We start from the raw sequence: 17,986 nt of genomic DNA, 5'->3' as shown, positions 1-17,986 counted from the left end.
TGTTACATCACTCCAAAGACCCAGGGGACAAAATTGTCTGCAGCCATTGCACAGGATAGAGGCGCTCCTCCCCAGCTGTGTCTCCACACAGCCCCTGCCCTGGAGGAGCTTCTGGATATCCAGAAATGATCAAATAGACTAACAGTGGGGGCTCTGTAATGCAGCCTCATGAGAGCCCTGCCTCTGTCCAAAAATGCATGCCTTGTCTTGTGTCATTTTACTTAAAAACTGAAGTGAATTCAGTGAAACCCCGTCTCTACGAAAAACACAAAAAACCAGCCAGGTGTGGTGGCGGCTGCCTGTAGTCCCAGCTACGTGGGAGGCTGAGGCAGGAGAATGGTGTGAACCCAGGAGTTGGAGCTTGCAGTGAGCCGAGATCGTGCCACTGCACTCCAGCCTGGGCGACAGAGCCAGACTCCGTCTCAAAAAACAAACAAACAAACAAACTGAAGTGAATTAAAATTACTCTTTTGGGGAGATTTTCTACCCTCTAGAGATAACTGTGGACCTCTGGCCAAGCTTACTCTGGCTCCAACTACTTGTGTGGCAAGACTGCATTCCCCAGGACCCTCAGAAGTCCTGGGAACTGGAGCGGGCTGGTAGCAGCCCTGCTGGGTCCCCTCCACGTGACCTCCCTCTGCCGTCTCTCTTGAAGCATGTCCACAGGCGCCTGGGCCCATCCACCTGCACGAGAACGTGCCTGGGACGGTGACGGCCGAGTGGGAACCCTCTCCTGACGAGGCCCGGGATGTCCCGCTGCACTACGCGGTATTCACACGCTCCTCAGCACATGGCCCCTGGCACGAGGCAGCCGACCGCATCCACACCAACCGCTTCACCCTCCTGGGCATCCTCCCTGGCCATGAGTACCACTTCAGGGTGGTGGCCAAGAATGAGCTGGGGTCCAGCAAACCCTCGGACACCAGCCAGCCCTGGTACATCCCCCGGCAGCGCGGTAAGCAGCCCCTGAGAGAGAGAGCAGGCAGGGTGGGGGTTGCGCTCTGCAATGCAGCGGGATGCACCCAAGCATGGCAGGCGCAGAGGATAGGGACTGTGGCAGAGATGGCCTGGAGCATGCCAAATAACAGCCAGCAGCCCCAAGCTGCTGCTCCTCCCGCTCCTGCCTCACACCCACCTGTACTGGCATCCTCTGCACCCCTGACCTCCGTGGGGAGAATGAGATTGGTGTGGGTGTTTTGGTGTCTAAGGTGCCTTTGGGAGGATTTTCAAAAGCAGCCACAGACAATAAGGCAAATAGAGGTTAATGTTTCTCTGAAAACAAAGTGTATTTTACAGCAAAGTAGATGTGGACCTTAAGATCAGTCACAGAAAAGCAGGCTATAAAATCAAATGAAGTTTTCATTTTCATAAAATACAAAAATGTCAGGAAAGCTCTACACCAGAATGTCAGCTATAGTCATCTATATATAGTGAGATTATGATTGGTTTTTATTCTTTCTCCTTTGATTCTCTGTGTATTCTAATTGTCCACAGTGAATGTGTGTTAGCTACAAAAAAAAATCCATAAAGAATTTTAGGAAAAGGATAGAATGAGGCAAGCCTTGGGGTCCAAATTTGCAGGCGAGATGTGGCAGGAAATCCCAGATAAGGCCTACATGGTAGCATCATGAGCTCTTTACCCAGACTCAGGTCTCAGCCAGGGCTTCCTCACTTTCTCACCCTCCCCTCTCTCACCCTGGCTTTCACCACAGACAGGTTCACAGTGAAGGCTCCGAGCTACCGGGAGCCCGACCTGAGCCAGAAGCCCCGGTTCCTGGTGGGCCTGCGGTCCCACCTGCTGCCCCAGGGCTGCGAGTGCTGCATGAGCTGTGCCGTGCAGGGCTCGCCCCGGCCCCACGTCACCTGGTTCAAGAACAACCACAGCCTGGAAGGAAACCCCGCGGTGTACAGCACTGACCTGCTGGGCGTGTGCTCCCTCACCATCCCCAGCGTATCCCCGAAGGACAGTGGGGAGTACAAGGCTGTGGCTGAGAACACGCTGGGCCAGGCAGTCAGCACTGCCACCCTCATTGTTATAGGTAATGGTGGCTGCCCTGGCAGTGGGGCAGGAAGGAGAGCCAGGAGAGCAGCCACCTGCCTGCCTTCAGGGAGCCTCCAGGGGGCGCCTAGAGGGATTCAGCCGGGAGTCAGGAGACCAGGACTCTCTGCCTGACTCTATGAACTTTCAGCTATTTAACCTACCAACACCGGCCCACATGTGGTCTTGATTTGCCCACTTTTTAAAAAAAATTATTTTTACTTTTAGTTTTATTTTTTTGAGACAGAGTTTTGCTCTTGTTGCCCAGGTTGGAGTGCAATGGCATGATCTCGGCTCACTGCAGTCTCCACCTCCTGGATTCAAGAGATTCTCCTGCCTCAGCCTCCCGAGTAGCTGGGATTACAGGCATCCGCCACCGCACCCGGGTGATTTTTTTGTATTTTTAGCAGAAGCGGGGTTTCACCATGTTGGCCGGGCTGATCTCAAACTCCTGATCTCAGGTGATCCACCTGCCTCGGCCTGCCAAAGAGCTAGGATTGCAGGTGTGAGCCACTGTGCCCGGCAGATTTGCCCACTTTTAAAATGAGGTATTTGAACTTGGTGAGCAACTCTTGATTGAAGGCCTGTGTACTGCTCACCTAAGCTTCCCAGTGGGGCCACGCGACACATTGCAGGCTGAGAGATGAACAGGTGTCCGTATTGCTCTTTCTTAAATACGTCAAGATATGGACAGTTAGTGCCTAGAAAGCCATGCTGATTCTCTCATTGGTAGTCTCCTTTTCAGTAGCTCAGATATATATGTTAATAAAAGTTTTTCCTTCAATAGTACTTAAAACACCTTATATTTTGAATAGCAATAAGAGGCAAGCCTCAATTGACCTTCGTGGAAAAATGGCCCCTCTGCACTGGAGCAGAGCATCTCTTCTCTCTGTAGCACCTGTGCTTAGGCATTTAGGAAGCCACTCTCGAAGCACCCCAGCTTGTGTACATATGTAGTCCTGGAACGAAGCTGGCATTGGGGGTTGTTATGGTTCCCCGAGGGGCCAGCAAAGGGCTTTGCCCAAGCTCAGAGAGCACATGGTGGCTCTGGATTTTAACCCACACCCCCTGATGGCACAGCCTGTAGCCTAAGCCCCATGCTGAGTTTTCTTCACCACTGAACAGGTGCAGGGTGGGGTGGCTGCCCCTCTGGACCAACTGGAATATCCTGTGTCTTGCAGAACCCAGCACCTAGCTTCACCTCACCCTGGGATGTTCCTGGACCCTTGAAGCTTCACTTCCGACACCTGCACTGGCCAGGGAAGCCAATCCCGAGGATGGAGACTGTGCCCTGCACTGGCCAGGGAAGCCAATCCCGAGGATGGAGACTGTGCCCTGCACTGGCCAGGGAAGCCAATCCCGAGGATGGAGACTGTGCCCTGCACTGGCCAGGGAAGCCAATCCCGAGGATGGAGACTGTGCCCTGCACTGGCCAGGGAAGCCAATCCCGAGGATGGAGACTGTGCCCAGAGCCCCAGGAAAATGGGAGTGAGAAGATGCCTGGCGAGGTTTTGGCCAGGAGGACATGAAGTCCTTGGGGAAGAAAAACAAGGGAGGAGGGCATTCCACCTCCTGGCTCCAAGCTAAGTCACTCAACGGAATGACAGCGAACCTCCTGGACCCTCACCATATGGGTTTCTTTCTTCTTCGCTTGAGGAGATCCAGCGGGCATCTGCTTGCAGGATGGGCCAGCTCCTTATTTTCCTGGGCTGAGCCGTTTGGAGGGAGGGTGGGCACAGCTGGGCCTGCTGTGACCACTGGGAGGGAAGAGGGAGAGGAGGTCAGAGGACCTGGGTGAGGACTAGGGCATCGAGGGCGTGTGTGTGGGTGGGGGCAGCCTCCACCTCCTGGATTCAAGAGATTCCAGGGGTGCTGCATGTGCTTTCTGTATGTTTCTTCATTAAAACATTAGGCTAATACGGGCAGATCATTGGCAAATTTACTTGGGGTGGGTGTGTTGGAGGAAAGATTTCCAAAGCAGAGCCTTTATTCCAGGCTTCAGTTGGGAGGATGGGTGGGTTCTGGATGGAGGAAGAATGGGCTCAGAACCGGACTCTTCTCCTGCAGCCCAGGCCTGCATAGTTGATCGCAAGGGCGAGAAAGCCAAGAAAGGTTAGAGGGTAATGGAGAGGCTTCTCTTCCTCCTGTCCTGGGTTTCCTGCACTCTTCTGACTGGCAGAAATCCTGTGAGCAGCAGGGCTGGAGGCCTCCCCAGGTGTTACGTATGTGGGGACCACAGGGCTGGGGTTGCCTAGGGTTGGCCTATGTCTGTCACTCCCCAGGACCAGAAAGAGTCTGAGTTGGGGAGAATCCTACTCCAGGATCTGATCCCCTGTCAGAAGGGGACGAAAGAGGCTATCAAGTGCATGAGGGTGTGACTCTCACTCAAGGCTCCATGAGGCCTCCTCACCTTCCTCACAGTCCTCACTGCCCCATGTCACAGGAGGGATGGGATGCCTCCCTTTCCCAGGTGGGTCACCCCACCACTGCCCCCAGAACTGTTGCACTCCATTATCCTTAAGGCATGGACCCCAAACTCTCAGGCTCCCAGGAAATATTCCAGAGTTTCCAGAAGCCAAAAGAAAGGAAGGAGCCCCGGGGAAGGCTGAACCCCACTCTCTCCCAGGGCATCAGCTCTGAGGCCCAGCAGGTGACCCGATGAGCTAGAACACTGTTTGCCCTTCACTCCCTCTGCTCAGATCCTGGCTTCTGCTTCCCTCAGCCTCCCTTTGCCACTAATTGCAGGTCAGATGCATGAAGGAAGGAAAGTGAATCACAGGAGGAGGGGTTAATGCCAAAAATCTGTTTCTGAAGAGTGAGAATATGTGACCAAGGGAAGGTTCTCTGAACCGGAGAGAGAACTGTCCACCTAAAATAGACCAAGAGTGTCCCCCAGATGCAGGGGCGCAGACCAGACAACCTTTTATAGCTCATTCCTTCCCCCACCAAAGAAACCTGCATGAGCTGTTTTCCTTGGAATTTCTCTTGTTCTCTCTACCTTGCTAACACAGCAGGCCAACACCATGGCCACAGGAAAAGAAGGAAGTTCTTAGAAACTGAGAGGCAGTGGCTGGACACCTCAGCCTGTGTGGGGCAGTTCTCATGAGTTCTTTCCATGCTGCACGGTCCTGGAGTTGAAGGAGGGCAGGGCCTCAGGCCAATAGTCTGTGGTTTCAGAAATGCAGAGAAGAGGTCGTTTGCACAGAGGGGGTGACCCAGTGCCTGTGGCATGCCTAGCTCTGAGCAGACACTCATACTGAGGATGAGAAGAGAGACCTTTCTGTACCTCTAAGGGTGGGCTACAGGGGACTGACCTTTTGAGGCAATATAAGGACAAGACTATAACTCATGATGGCTTCATAAGACACCTTCATTTTTTTTGGATGAGCCTGGATCAGGCACTGTGGAGGTGGACATGAAGATGACTCAGATATGAGTCCTATAGCCAAGGGACCCATGGCAGGGATGCAAGACTTGAATACCAAGAGCCATAATCCAAGGTAGCCTGTGATGCATATTCTAAGAAAGGCACCAATAAAGTCCAGAGGAGTCCAGAGGAGGAGAGATGCTGCAGACTGAGAACCTCAAGGAGGGCTTCCTAAAGTGGTAACATGCTTGAGGGAAATTAGCAACTGGACAGGCAGGAATCGGCAAGGGTATATCAGGGTGGAGGACACCATCAGCAAAGGCAAGGAGGTAGGGAAGCACAAATTGGGTTCGAGGGCTGGCAAGTGGCTCAGATTAGACAATTCAGGGTGACCTATGTAGCTATCACAGCCCTTTGGTCTAATGCCAAAGGGAAACATTCCGGGACCAAATTTACAGGTATATGTGTGCTCTGGGCGCCAACCACGATGGAGGCAGAGTTCCTGCCCTCGGAGGCCTGGGACAGTGGAAAGCAGTGGTCTCTTTTGGCAGTGGACAGCAGAGTGCCAATATCCTGGGGCAGGCCAGGTTAGGTGTCCCTAGGAGAGGCTAGGATACTTCTGTAACTGGGGTGGGATATGAAGGCAAAAGGAACGGTCATGACATTTTCATTCATTTCCACACAAAGCCAAAAAAAGTCCCTGCCAGTCAAATATAGAATCTGAGCATATCTCAAAATAATAGGAGCTATTTATGACAAACCCACAGCCAATATCATACTGAATGGGCAAAAACTGGAAGCATTCCCTTTGAAAACCGGCACAAGACAAGGATGCCCTCTCTCACCACTCCTATTCAACATAGTGTTGAAAGTTCTGGACAGGGCAATCAGGCAAGAGAAAGAAAGAAAGGGTATTCAATTAGGAAAAGAGGAAGTCAAATTGTCCCTGTTTGCAGATGACATGATTGTATATTTAGAAAACCCCATTGTCTCAGCCCAAAATCTCTTAAGCTGATAAGCAACTTCAGCAAAGTCTCAGGATACAAAATCAATGTGTAAAAATCACAAGCATTCCTATACACCAATAACAGAAAAACAGAGAACCAAATCATGAGTGACCTCCCATTCACAATTGCTACAAAGAGAATAAAATACCTAGGAATCCAACTTACAAGGGATGTGAAGGACCTCTTCAAGGAGAACTACAAACCACTGCTCAATGAAATAAAAGAGGACACAAACAAGTGGAAGAACATTCCATGCTCATGGATAGGAAGAATCAGTATTGTGAAAATGGCCATATTGCCCAAGGTAATTTATAAATTCAATGCCATCCCCATCAAGCTACCAATGACTTTCTTTACAGAATTGGAAAAAACTACTTTGAAGTTCATATGGAACCAAAAAAGAGCCCACATATCCACAATCCTAAGCAAAAAGAACAAAGCTGGAAGCATCACGCTACCTGACTTCAAACTATACTACAAGGCTACAATAACCAAAACAGCATGGTACTGGTACCAAAACAGATATATAGACCAATGGAACAGAACAGAGGCCTCAGAAATAGCACCATACATCTAAAACCATCTGATCTTTGACAAACCTGACAAAAACAAGAAATGGCAAAAAGATTCCCTGTTTAACAAATGGTGCTGGGAAAACTGGCTACCCATATGTAGAAAGCTGAAACTGGATCCCTTCCTTACACCTTAAACAAAAATTAATTCAAGATGGACTAAAGACTTAAATATTAGGCCTAAAACCATAAAAACCCTAGAAGAAAACCTAGACAATATCATTCAGGACATAGGCATGGGCAAAGGTTTCATGACTAAAACACCAAAAGCAATGGCAACAAAAGCCAAAATAGACAAATGGGATCTACTTAAACTAAAGAGCTTCTGCACAGCAAAAGAAACTACCATCAGAGTGAACAGGCAACCTATATAATGGGAGAAAATGTTTGCAATCTACCCATCTGACAAAGGGCTAATATCCAGAATCTAAAAAGAACTTAAACAAGTTTGCAGGAAAAAAACAAACAAGCCCATCAAAAAGTGGGCAAAGGATATGAACAGACACTTCTCAAAAGAAGACATTTAGGCAGCCAACAGGCACATGGAAAAATGCTCATCATCACTGGTCATCAGAGAAATGCAAATCAAAACCACAATGAGATACCATCTCACACCAGTTGGAGTGGCGATCATTAAAAAGTCAGGAAACAACAGATGCTGGAGAGGATGTGGAGAAATAGGAACGCTTTTACACTGTTGGTAGGAGTGTAAATTACACTGTTGGTGGGAGTTCAACCATTGTGGAAGACAGTGTGGCGATTCCTCAAGGATCTAGAACTAGAAATACCATTTGACCCAGCGATCCCATTACTGGGTATATACCCAAAGGATTATAAATCATGCTACTATAAACACATATGCATACATCTGTTTATTGCAACACTATTCACAATAGCAAAGACTTGGAACCAACCCAAATGTCCATCAATGATAGACTGGATTAGGAAAATGTGGCACATATACACCATGGAATACTATACAGCCATAAAAAAGGATGAGTTCATGTCCTTTGCAGGGACGTGGGTGAAGCTGGAAACCATCATCCTCAGCAAACTATCACAAGGACAGAAAACTAAACACTGCGTGTTCTCACTCACAGGTGGGAATGGAACAATGAGAACACTTGGACACAGGGTGGGGAAGATCACACACAGGGGCCTGTTGGAGGGTGCGGGGCTGGGGGAGGGATAGCATTAGGAGAAATAGCTAATGTAAATGATAAGTTGATGGGTGCAGCAAACCAACATGGCACATGTATACCTATGTAACTAACCTGCACGTTGTGCACATGTACCCTAGAACTTAAAGTATAATGAAGAAAAAAAAAGAATCTGAGCATAAGTTTAAGGGTTTAAAGACTAGTTCCGCTAGTAACTAGTTGTGCAAGATCTTTAACCTATCTATGCCTTGTTCCTCATTTGTAAATTAATAGGAGTTGCCTAATCTAGGTCACAAAGATTTTTCTCCTGTTTTCTTCTAGAAGTGTTATGGTTTTACTTCTTGCATTTCATGCTATGCATTTTAAGTTAATTTTTGTATGTGGTGTGTGTGGTGTGAGGTATTAAGAGTCAAGCTGGGTTTTTTTGTTAGAGTTTCTTTTCCTCCATTGAATTACCTTGGAATGCTTGTTGAAAGTCAATTGACCATACATGTGTGGGTCGACTTTTAGACTCTTTATTACTTACTACTCTTCTATTTTCTGGAAAAGTTTGTTTAGAGTTGATGTTACATCTTCGTTAAATGTTTGGTAGAATTTACCAATAAAGCCACTGGACCTGGAGTTTTGTTTGTGGGAAGGATTTGACCTCAGATTCAATTTTTTCAGCAAATATATAGGGCTATCCAAGCTACCAATGACTTCCTGAATGAACTTTGATAATTTGCAACTTTTAAAGAATTTGTCAATTTCATCTACATTGTTGAATTTGTTGGTACAAAGTTGTTTATAGTATTCCCTTATAATAATTTTACTATCTGTAGGCTCTGTAGTGATATCCTCTTTCATTCTTCTTAGTAGAAACACGTGTTTTCTTTTTACTCTTAATCTGTTACCTCATTATCTTTTCTCAATTATCTTTTGACTTGTAATTTTTGTTGAAATGTCTGCTATCATTCTTATCTTTGTTCTTAGGTACAAAGAACACTTTTCTCTGCTTTTAATATTTTCTCCTTAACAGCAATTTAATTACAATATATCTTGGAGGGATTTTCTTTATGATTATTCAGCTTGTGGGGTTGTTGAAAGTCAATTGACCATATGTGTGGGTCTACTTTTAGACTCTTTATTACTTACTCCTCTTCTATTTTCTGGAAAAGTTTGTATAGAGTTGATGTTATATCTTCCTTAAGTGTTTGGTAGAATTTACTGATAAAACCCTGGGCCTGGGGTTTTCTTTGTTGGGAAGGATTTGTGGGTTGTAATTTTCATCAAATTTAGAAATGTTTGGCTATTATTTATTCAAATATTTTTCTGTACCTCTACTTTTGTGGCTCCAATTTCACTTAGGTTAGAATGCTTGACATTTGAACACAGCTCATTAGGGCTGTATTTTTTGTTTGTTTGTTTTTCATTCCATTTTTCTCCGTGCTTCAATAGCTTCAATAGCTATGTATCGAAGTTCATTGAATTTTTTTCTTCTACAGTGTCTAAACTACTGGTGATCTCATTTTGTATGTTTTTCATTTCAGATACTGTATCCTTTAAATCTCTAGAGATTTAAGGTATGTATCTTTTGTTTCTCTTACTATATTCACGTGTTTCTACCTTCTTGAGTTTATGGAGCACATTCGTAGTAGTGGTTTTAACATCCTTGTCTGCTAATTCTACCATCTCTGGATAATTTCTGGATATGTTTATTTTGATGGATTTTCTCCTGGTAATGGGACATGTGTTCATCATTGACATGCCTGGTAATGTTTTATTTTATGCCTGGCATTGTGCATTTACACTGTTGTATCTTTGATTTTGTTGCATTCCTTTAAATAGTGTTGGTCTTTGTTCTGGCACACAGTTAAGCTTCTTGGAATCAGTTTGATCCTTTAAGGCTTATTTCACCAAAGGTCCTACTTCATGTCCCTCTACCCCTTTCATTAAAATTGATAAACTCGAAAGTGTTGATGATGGCACAACACTCACTTGACACTCAGGATTTGTGCTACCAGTTTATTTTTGGCCTCTGAGGATTTTCCTTTCTTTCTTGCAATCTCAGCTATGCATTTAAAATTATGTTTAAAAATATTTTATCTAGCATTTTTTAGGTGTTTTGCAGCACTGGGTTTTCAGAATTTTTTTTCCATTTTATTGCTAGAAATAGAAGACTCCTAACCTATCATGTTTGTTAACTTAACCTATGGTGCTTTTTAGTAAACAAAAATCATTAATTTGGATGTAGCAAAATCCATTATTCTTTTCTTTATAGTTTGTGTGTGTGTGTGTGTGCGTTTGTGAGTGTTGCAAGGGAGTTTTGTTTAAGAAATTCTTCCCAACCCCAAAGTCACAAAGATGTCCCACTACATTTCCTTCAGTTAGCTGTTTTACCTTCACATTTAGGTCTTTAATTCGTTTGTAGTTCACCTTCATAAATGGAGTGAAGTAGAAGCTATCTTTATTTCTCTCCATTTAGTGATCTAGTTTTCCTAATGCTATTCAATAGTCTCCTCTGTTACCACCGGGGAAAGTTCTCGTATATAATTTTGTATGTTTCTGGTCTCTGTATTCTGTTATTTGGTCCATTTCCTGTTTCCACGCCAGTAGTATAGTGGTGTAACTTTTAGTATGACTTCATATCTGATAGATTAGATCCCTCTTTTGGATTTTCTTTTACAAAATTAGCATGGCTATGTGTAGAACTTTATTTTTTCAATATAGACTTTGGTATAAGTTTGGGTTTTAAAAAATACTGCTGGAATTTTCACTGAGATTACATTGATTTAATGTAATCAAAGGGGATAAAGGACAAATTTACAATATTCAGTTATTCTACTGATGAGTGAGATTTAACCTCTTCACTTATTCAAGTCTTTTAAAAGACTTTATTAAATGTCTTTTATTAAATGCCCTTTATTAAATTTTACATTTTCCCTAAGAATGTGATGTACAACCTTTGTTAGAGTAATTCCTAGCTACTTTGTAGCTTTTGTAACTACTATGAATGACATTCTATTGTCTACTCTATTTTTCAGTTGGTTATTGATGGTATAAAACAATGATATTGACTTTTTTTTTTTTTTTTTTTTTTTGAGACAGAGTCTTGCTCTGCCTCCCAGGCTGGAGTGCAGTGGCACAATCTCGGCTCACTGCGAGCTCTGCCTCCCGGGTTCACGCCATTCTCCTGCCTCAGCCTCTCGTGTTGCTGGGACTACAGGCGCCCGCCACCATGCCCGGCTAATTTTTTGTATTTTTAGTAGAGGCGGGGTTTCACCATGTTAGCCAGGATGGTCTCGATCTCCTGACTTCGTGATCCGCCCACCTTGGCCTCCCAAAGTGCTGGAGTTACAGACGTGAGCTACGGTGCCCGGCCGATACTGATTTTTTAAAAGTTAATCTTGTATTCAGCAATTTTGCTGAACTTATTCATTATAATAGTTTGTTAAATCTTTTCAGTGTCTAAATATTTTATCATATCATCTGCAAAAACACAGTTTTATTTCTTCTCTTCCTCTTTTTTACACCTTAATTTTCTTCACCTATTGCATTGACTACTGCTTCCAACACTGTATTGAACTGTTGCATGGATAACAGGCATCCCTCTATTGTCTACCATGTTAAAGGAATGCATCTACTGTTTCATTATTTGTCTTTTCTGCATATTTGTCTGTCTCTCCAACTAGAACATTAGCTCCATGAGAGTAGGTACTGGATCTTATTTGTTCTTGTCTTCACAACTTTTTGCTCAGTTCCTGGCATATAGTGAGCTCAAATTTTTTTTATAACTTCTCAAGATGTGATCCCTCCCAATCTCTCAAAAGGCCCACATACAGAGACAGCATTACTCACATATCTTACCCTCTCTTGGCTCTAATTTATACAAAGGAGAGAGAGTTTAAAGAGAGACTACGAGGCAAATGTACAGAAAGTGAAATAAATGTTTGATGTAAGTGCAATTTTTAGTCATATTTGGTTGAGGAAATCTACCAAATGCCATATGGATGGAGAGAAAGACTTTATTCAAACAAATAAAAAATAAAATGCTTAGTTTAAAGGTAAAATAAAGATGGTTTTTTGGGTAAGGACAGAAATGGTACTTGGATAATTGATCAACTAGTTGGGAAAAAATTAATTGGATGCTTACCTCATACCATACACCATCACACATTTCAAATGGATTAAAGAGAGTTATAAAACATGCATATATAAAAGTTAAAGAAAAAATCTAAGTTATTATTTATTTCATCTTGGGGCTGGGAAAGGGCTTTCTGAGCCCTTTACATCAAAGACAAAAACTTTTTATGAGTTGACTACATAACAAAATAACTTTTGAATTTTAAAACGACTATAAACAAAGTTAAAAGACAAATGAAAAATTGGTTTAAAATTTTTACAACATATATGGCAGTCAAATTTTGATAATAAATAAAGAGTTCTCATAAGTCAATAAGAAAAGGACAACACTGTAATAGACAACTGTATGAAAAGGAATCATGGAGTTTATAAAAATTATGAAGCAATGTATTGCAATTATGTACCACCTGTCACCCATCAGTTTAGCAAGAGTTAAAGAATTATAATAACTAATTTTTCAGTGTATCAAAAATATAAATTTTCATATACTGCTATTCTATAAATTAATAGAATATATCTGCAGGAAAATTAGTTAATATATACCAAAAGCCTTAACATGTATAGATCTCTTGGTAATACAATAATTTAACTTCTCTGAATGTATTATTATGTGGGCAAAATAGAGACTTTTTCAGAAAACAGAGCTGAGAGAATTAACCAATAAACTGAATAATTTTCACTCATTAACTTCAGATAGAAGAAAAATGATTCTAGAAATAAGTTCTGAGAAGCAAAAAAGAATGATCAGTATAGATATTTTAAAATAAAAAAGGTATATAAAAAGTCCATACATCTGGAAATTCAAAAGCATACCATTGAACAATTAATTACACAAAGAAAAAATCATAATAAAAAGAAAATATATAGAACTAAATAATAATTTTTAAAACTACACATCAAAACTTGTAGAATCCAGTGAAAATAAAATGTAGAAGAAAATTTGTAGCTTATATGCTTACTCTGAAAAAGAATAGAAAGGTTCAATATTAATAAGATAAGGATCCATGTCAGAGACAATTTTCCAGCCTCCCACAATCTGCTATGATCATGTGACCGAGCTCTGGTCAAGGGAATAAGGACAGAAGCAATGTGAATAATGTTACTTCCTGTACAAGCATCCATTCTTTCTCTCCTCCTTCAGCTACCGGCTGAATGCAAAGCATCTTTTGTAGGACTCTGCAATCCAGAGTATAGCGGAGCCAATTGATGAAAGCGTCTCCAGTTCCTGAGTGACTTTGGGTGGAGCAAGGTCCTCCATGGCAACCTACATTGGACTGAGAGATGAGAAATAAACTTTAACCGTATTAGGCTACTGAGATTTGGAGGTTGTCACAGCAATTAGCATATCCTGACTAACATAGAAAATTGCTTTTTAAAAATGAAAAAAAATCAAAATAAATGTAAAAGAACTTAGAAGAAAACAGTAAAAGGCAGCAATTAATGATTTTAAAACACATTAAAGAGTGGATAATCAAACTCAAATATTGTTTTTTTGAAGTGGCTATTAATATTAACAAATGTGACATGATTAATCAAAGAAAAAAGAGATGTCACATATTATTAAGAATGAAAAAGAGGACCCCTTACAGATTCAGAAGAGATAAAAGATACTATTTAAAACAATAGGTTAATGCAATTGAAAAGGTCAATGGCATGTGTAAATTTCTAGGAAAAAAAATCATTTACCAAAACAGACTCAAGAAGAGATAGAAAACCCGAATAGTCCTATATTATCAAATAAATCCCACTGGTAGTTAAGCATTTTCCCACAAAGAAAACACAGCCCAAAAATCTGATAGGTGGAAAGTTCTTCCAAGTGTTTGAGGAACATTTACAATCTTTACAAACTTTTCCAGTCCATTCAGTTCCTGTTATGGACTGAATGTTTATGTCCTCCCAAAATATACATGTTGAAGCCCTAACCCTCAGTGCAATGGTATTTGGAGATGGCCTTTGGAAGGTAATTGGGGTTAGATGAAGTCATGAGGATGGGCCCCTCACGGTGGGATTAATGTCTTTATAAGAAGAGACACTAGAGAGCTTTCTCTCCCTCTCCATGTGCACACACCAAGGAAAAGCCAGGTGAGTGCACAGCAGGAAGGGTGCCATCTGCAAGCCAGGAAGAGAGCCTTCGCCAGGAGTGGAATCAACTGGCACCTTGATCTTGGACTTCCTGGCCAAGAACCAAGAGGAAATAAATTTCTGCTGTTGAAGCCACCCAATCTATAATATTTTGTTATGGCAGCCTGAGCTGACTAATATACTCCTCAATTTATTAAATAAAATTAGCCTAATATTGACACTAGAGTCACAAGGAGAGCACAAAGGAGGAAATTTACAGGCTAATCTAATTTAGTAATACAGATGCAAAATCTTTAACAAAATTCTGAACAAATGTCAGTGAATTGAATTCAGCAAGAAGGCAACATGTTTAACATCATGACCAAGATAGATTTATACCAGAGTTGCAAAATGGGGTTAATATTAGAAAAATGATTAATATAATTCGCCACATTGATAAAGGGAAAAAACCATACAATCACCTCAGTAGACGTAGATAAAGGATTCAATAAAATTCAACATTCAGTGAGAGGTAGTAGCGTGTTATAAGAGGGACTCTGGAGCCAAACTGCCTGGTTTCGAATGCTGATTATACTATTAAGAAACTTTATAACCTTCAGCAAGCTATTTAATCTCTCTGAGCTTCAGTTTCTTTTCTTATCTATACAGATAAAATTAATAATAACTACTTCATAGGTATCACCTATGAAGTTGTGAGGATTAAAATAATTTACATATATAAAGCATTTAGAACAATCTTTTCTGGTAATACATGTTTGCTCTTATATTTGTGATTTTAAAAAACTGTTAGTTAACTAGAAAAGGAAGGAAAACACCCATAACCCTGGAAAAAGCATCTAGAAAGACCTGCAGGAAACATCATAATGTTGGAATGTTGAAAGCATTCTCTTTAAAATCAGAAGCAAAACAAATTGTTACTGTCATCATTTATAGAAATTGTCATGGTACTGGGGCTAGTAGTCAGTGCAATGAACACATAAGAACTGGAAAGAGAGAAGCAAAGCTGGCATTACTGCAGATGATATAATTGCCAACATAAAATTGCCAAATAATCTATAAATTATGAAAATTAATAAAACAATTTAACAAAAGTTCTGAATAAAATAATCTACATTAAAAAATTATTTGTATTTCCATGAACAGCTATGGTCAATTAGAAAATGTTACTTTAAACAAATATCGTTTTGGATAGCAACAAACATATGAAACACCCAGAAATAGATCTAAGAAAAAGTGTGCAAAAACTACATGAAGAGATTATGAAACTTTATTGAAACAAATTTTAAAAGACATAAATAAATGAACATGCTATGTTCCAGGATAGGAAGATAATATTTCAAAGATGTTAATTGAGTCTGTAGATTCAATGCATTTCAACAAAAATCCCAACAGAGTTTTCCATGCAAATTGACAAAGTGATTATAAAATTGATGTGAATGAGCCAAGAATCAAAAATAGTGAAGACAATGCTGAAGAAGAAAAAGGAAAGGAGAAAATGTGCCCTATTAGATATCAAGACTTATTATCTCTATAGTAATTAAAACAGTGTGATATTGGTGTATAAATAGACACGTAGAATAGTAGAAAACAATAGACCCATGCCTATTTGGAAACTTAATTTATGACAGAGTGGTGGTTATTACAGGTCAATAGTTTAAGGATAAACTGTTTAATACGTTGTTCTGGGACAATTGGTTATCCAAGTGAAATTGAATCCCTACTTTATACCATATACAAAAATGAATTCCAGATGTATTAGACATTTATACGTAGGTGGCAAAGCTATAAATCTTAGAAGATGCTACAGGAAAATATCTCTGTTCCTCTTAGGTAGAGAAGGATTTCTTGAACAAGATTCCAAAAGCAAAGCCATAAAGGAAAAGATTATACATTTGACTATATTAAAATTAGGCATGTGTTTTCATCAAAAGACAATAAAGAATGTCAAAGGATATGCCACAGGGTAGAAGAAATATTTGCCCCATGAATATCTGTCAAATTATTGTACATAATTAATATTCATGAGAAATCCTTCAAATCAGTGAGAAAAAAATCTCAAGAAAAAAATTGGCAAAAAATAAAGACATTTCAAACAAGAGATAATACCAATATTGGCCCATAAACTTGTGAAAAGATACTTAGCATCATTTGTAACTCTAGAAGTGCATATTTGAGCCACAATTGTATATTTCATCTCTATTCGATCGGCAAAACTTAATAGTCTGTTACAAATTTTGGTGAAACTGTGAAAAAAATGAGTACTCTCACCCACTGACAGGAGTGCTGATAGGAGTGTAAACTGGAGAAAGTCTGCCGTTACCTGATCAGGTTGACCATGGGAATTATGTCTTTTTTTTTCTTTTTTTTTTTAATGGAGTCTAGCTCTGTTGTCCAGGCTGGAGTGCAGTGGCTCAATCTCGGCTCACTGCAACCTCCACCTCCTGGGTTCAAGCGATTCTCCTGCCTTAGCCTCCTGAGTAGCTGGGATTACAGGCACCCGCCACCATGCCCAACTGATTTCTGTATTTTTAGTAGAGACGGGGTTTCACTGTGTTGGCCAGGCTGATCTCGAACTCCTGACCTCATGATCCGCCTGCCTTGGCCTCCCAAAGTGCTGGAATTACAAGCATGAGCCACTGCGCCCGGACAGGAATTATGTCTTTTGACCCAGCAATTCCAATTTATATGTCTATTATATAAACTAGATGATAAACTTTTGCACGTGTCCTGTGTAAAAGAATGTTCATAACAGCACTGTGGCTATTCAATAGCACAAACTGGAAATAATCCAATACCCTCCATGGTAGAATAGATAAAAACATAAAATATAATAAAGCTTTGAAAAAGAATGAACAACTGCTTTATTCATCAATGTGAATGTATTGCAAAAACAACTTGATTGAGAGAAACAAATAACGTTAACTACAAACAGTTCAACCCCATTATATAAAGGTCAAAACTAAGTAAAACTAAACATAGTAAAACTATGCGTGCAGGACGGATGCATGCATAGGTGGTACAGCTATAAAGAAAAGCAAATGGGTAATTAAGGCAGGTGTCAGGATAGTGGTTTTTCCTGAGAGGAAGAGGATAAGATAGGGGACAAACTAAGGGGAGGCCTTTAAGGAACTGGTAATGGTCTATTTCTTAATTTCTTAATATGGGTAGTGTAACATGGAGTTTATTATCATTCTTTAAGCCAAAAAATATTTGTTAATAAATTCTCATATGGATGATACATTTAACAATAAAATAAGTAAAAGTAGTAAACGATTGCACAAAACACTTCTCTCCCACCCTCTTCTTTCTCTCTTCACCTCTCCTGACTCCCCTTAACTGAATTAGATATATAATATATAGTAGTTGAAAGAGTGTGGTTGAGTGTATTAATTTAGATTCCAAACCTAAATTTATTAGATTTGATTGCAGATGTATTCGAGTTATGTGTTTTCTGTTCCTAATTTTAGACTCTGCACAGGATAAAAGTTGTTACACCTGCACTGACATATAAAAGATAATATTGCGTTATTGTTCTGACGACCCTCGCGCGTCCTTCTGGGACTTCGCAGGTTGGGCTCACCTAGGCCAGGTGCAGGGTGCCAGGCCTGCACCTTAGGTTCCTGGAGCTTGGTGTTGTG

General features: G+C 41.2%; 1 protein-coding gene across 1 annotated transcript in view; it reads left to right on the top strand.

Moving 5' to 3' along the window:
* The window catches only part of IGFN1 (immunoglobulin like and fibronectin type III domain containing 1), a 34,450-nt gene extending 32,026 nt beyond the window's left edge, over nt 1-2,424 (top strand). Inside the window, exons 22-24 of the mRNA XM_054548267.2 lie at nt 656-955; nt 1,713-2,039; nt 2,307-2,424. Coding sequence (XP_054404242.2) covers nt 656-955; nt 1,713-2,039; nt 2,307-2,326 — 647 coding nt within the window. The 3' untranslated portion in view covers nt 2,327-2,424. The remainder of the gene's footprint in view (nt 1-655; nt 956-1,712; nt 2,040-2,306) is intronic.
* The last annotated feature ends 15,562 nt before the right edge of the window (nt 2,425-17,986 follow it).

This window comes from Pongo abelii, chromosome 1 (assembly GCF_028885655.2).
Source record: "Pongo abelii isolate AG06213 chromosome 1, NHGRI_mPonAbe1-v2.0_pri, whole genome shotgun sequence".
Classification (NCBI taxonomy): Eukaryota; Metazoa; Chordata; class Mammalia; order Primates; family Hominidae; genus Pongo; species Pongo abelii.
This window is presented reverse-complemented; position numbering and strand designations above follow the sequence as displayed.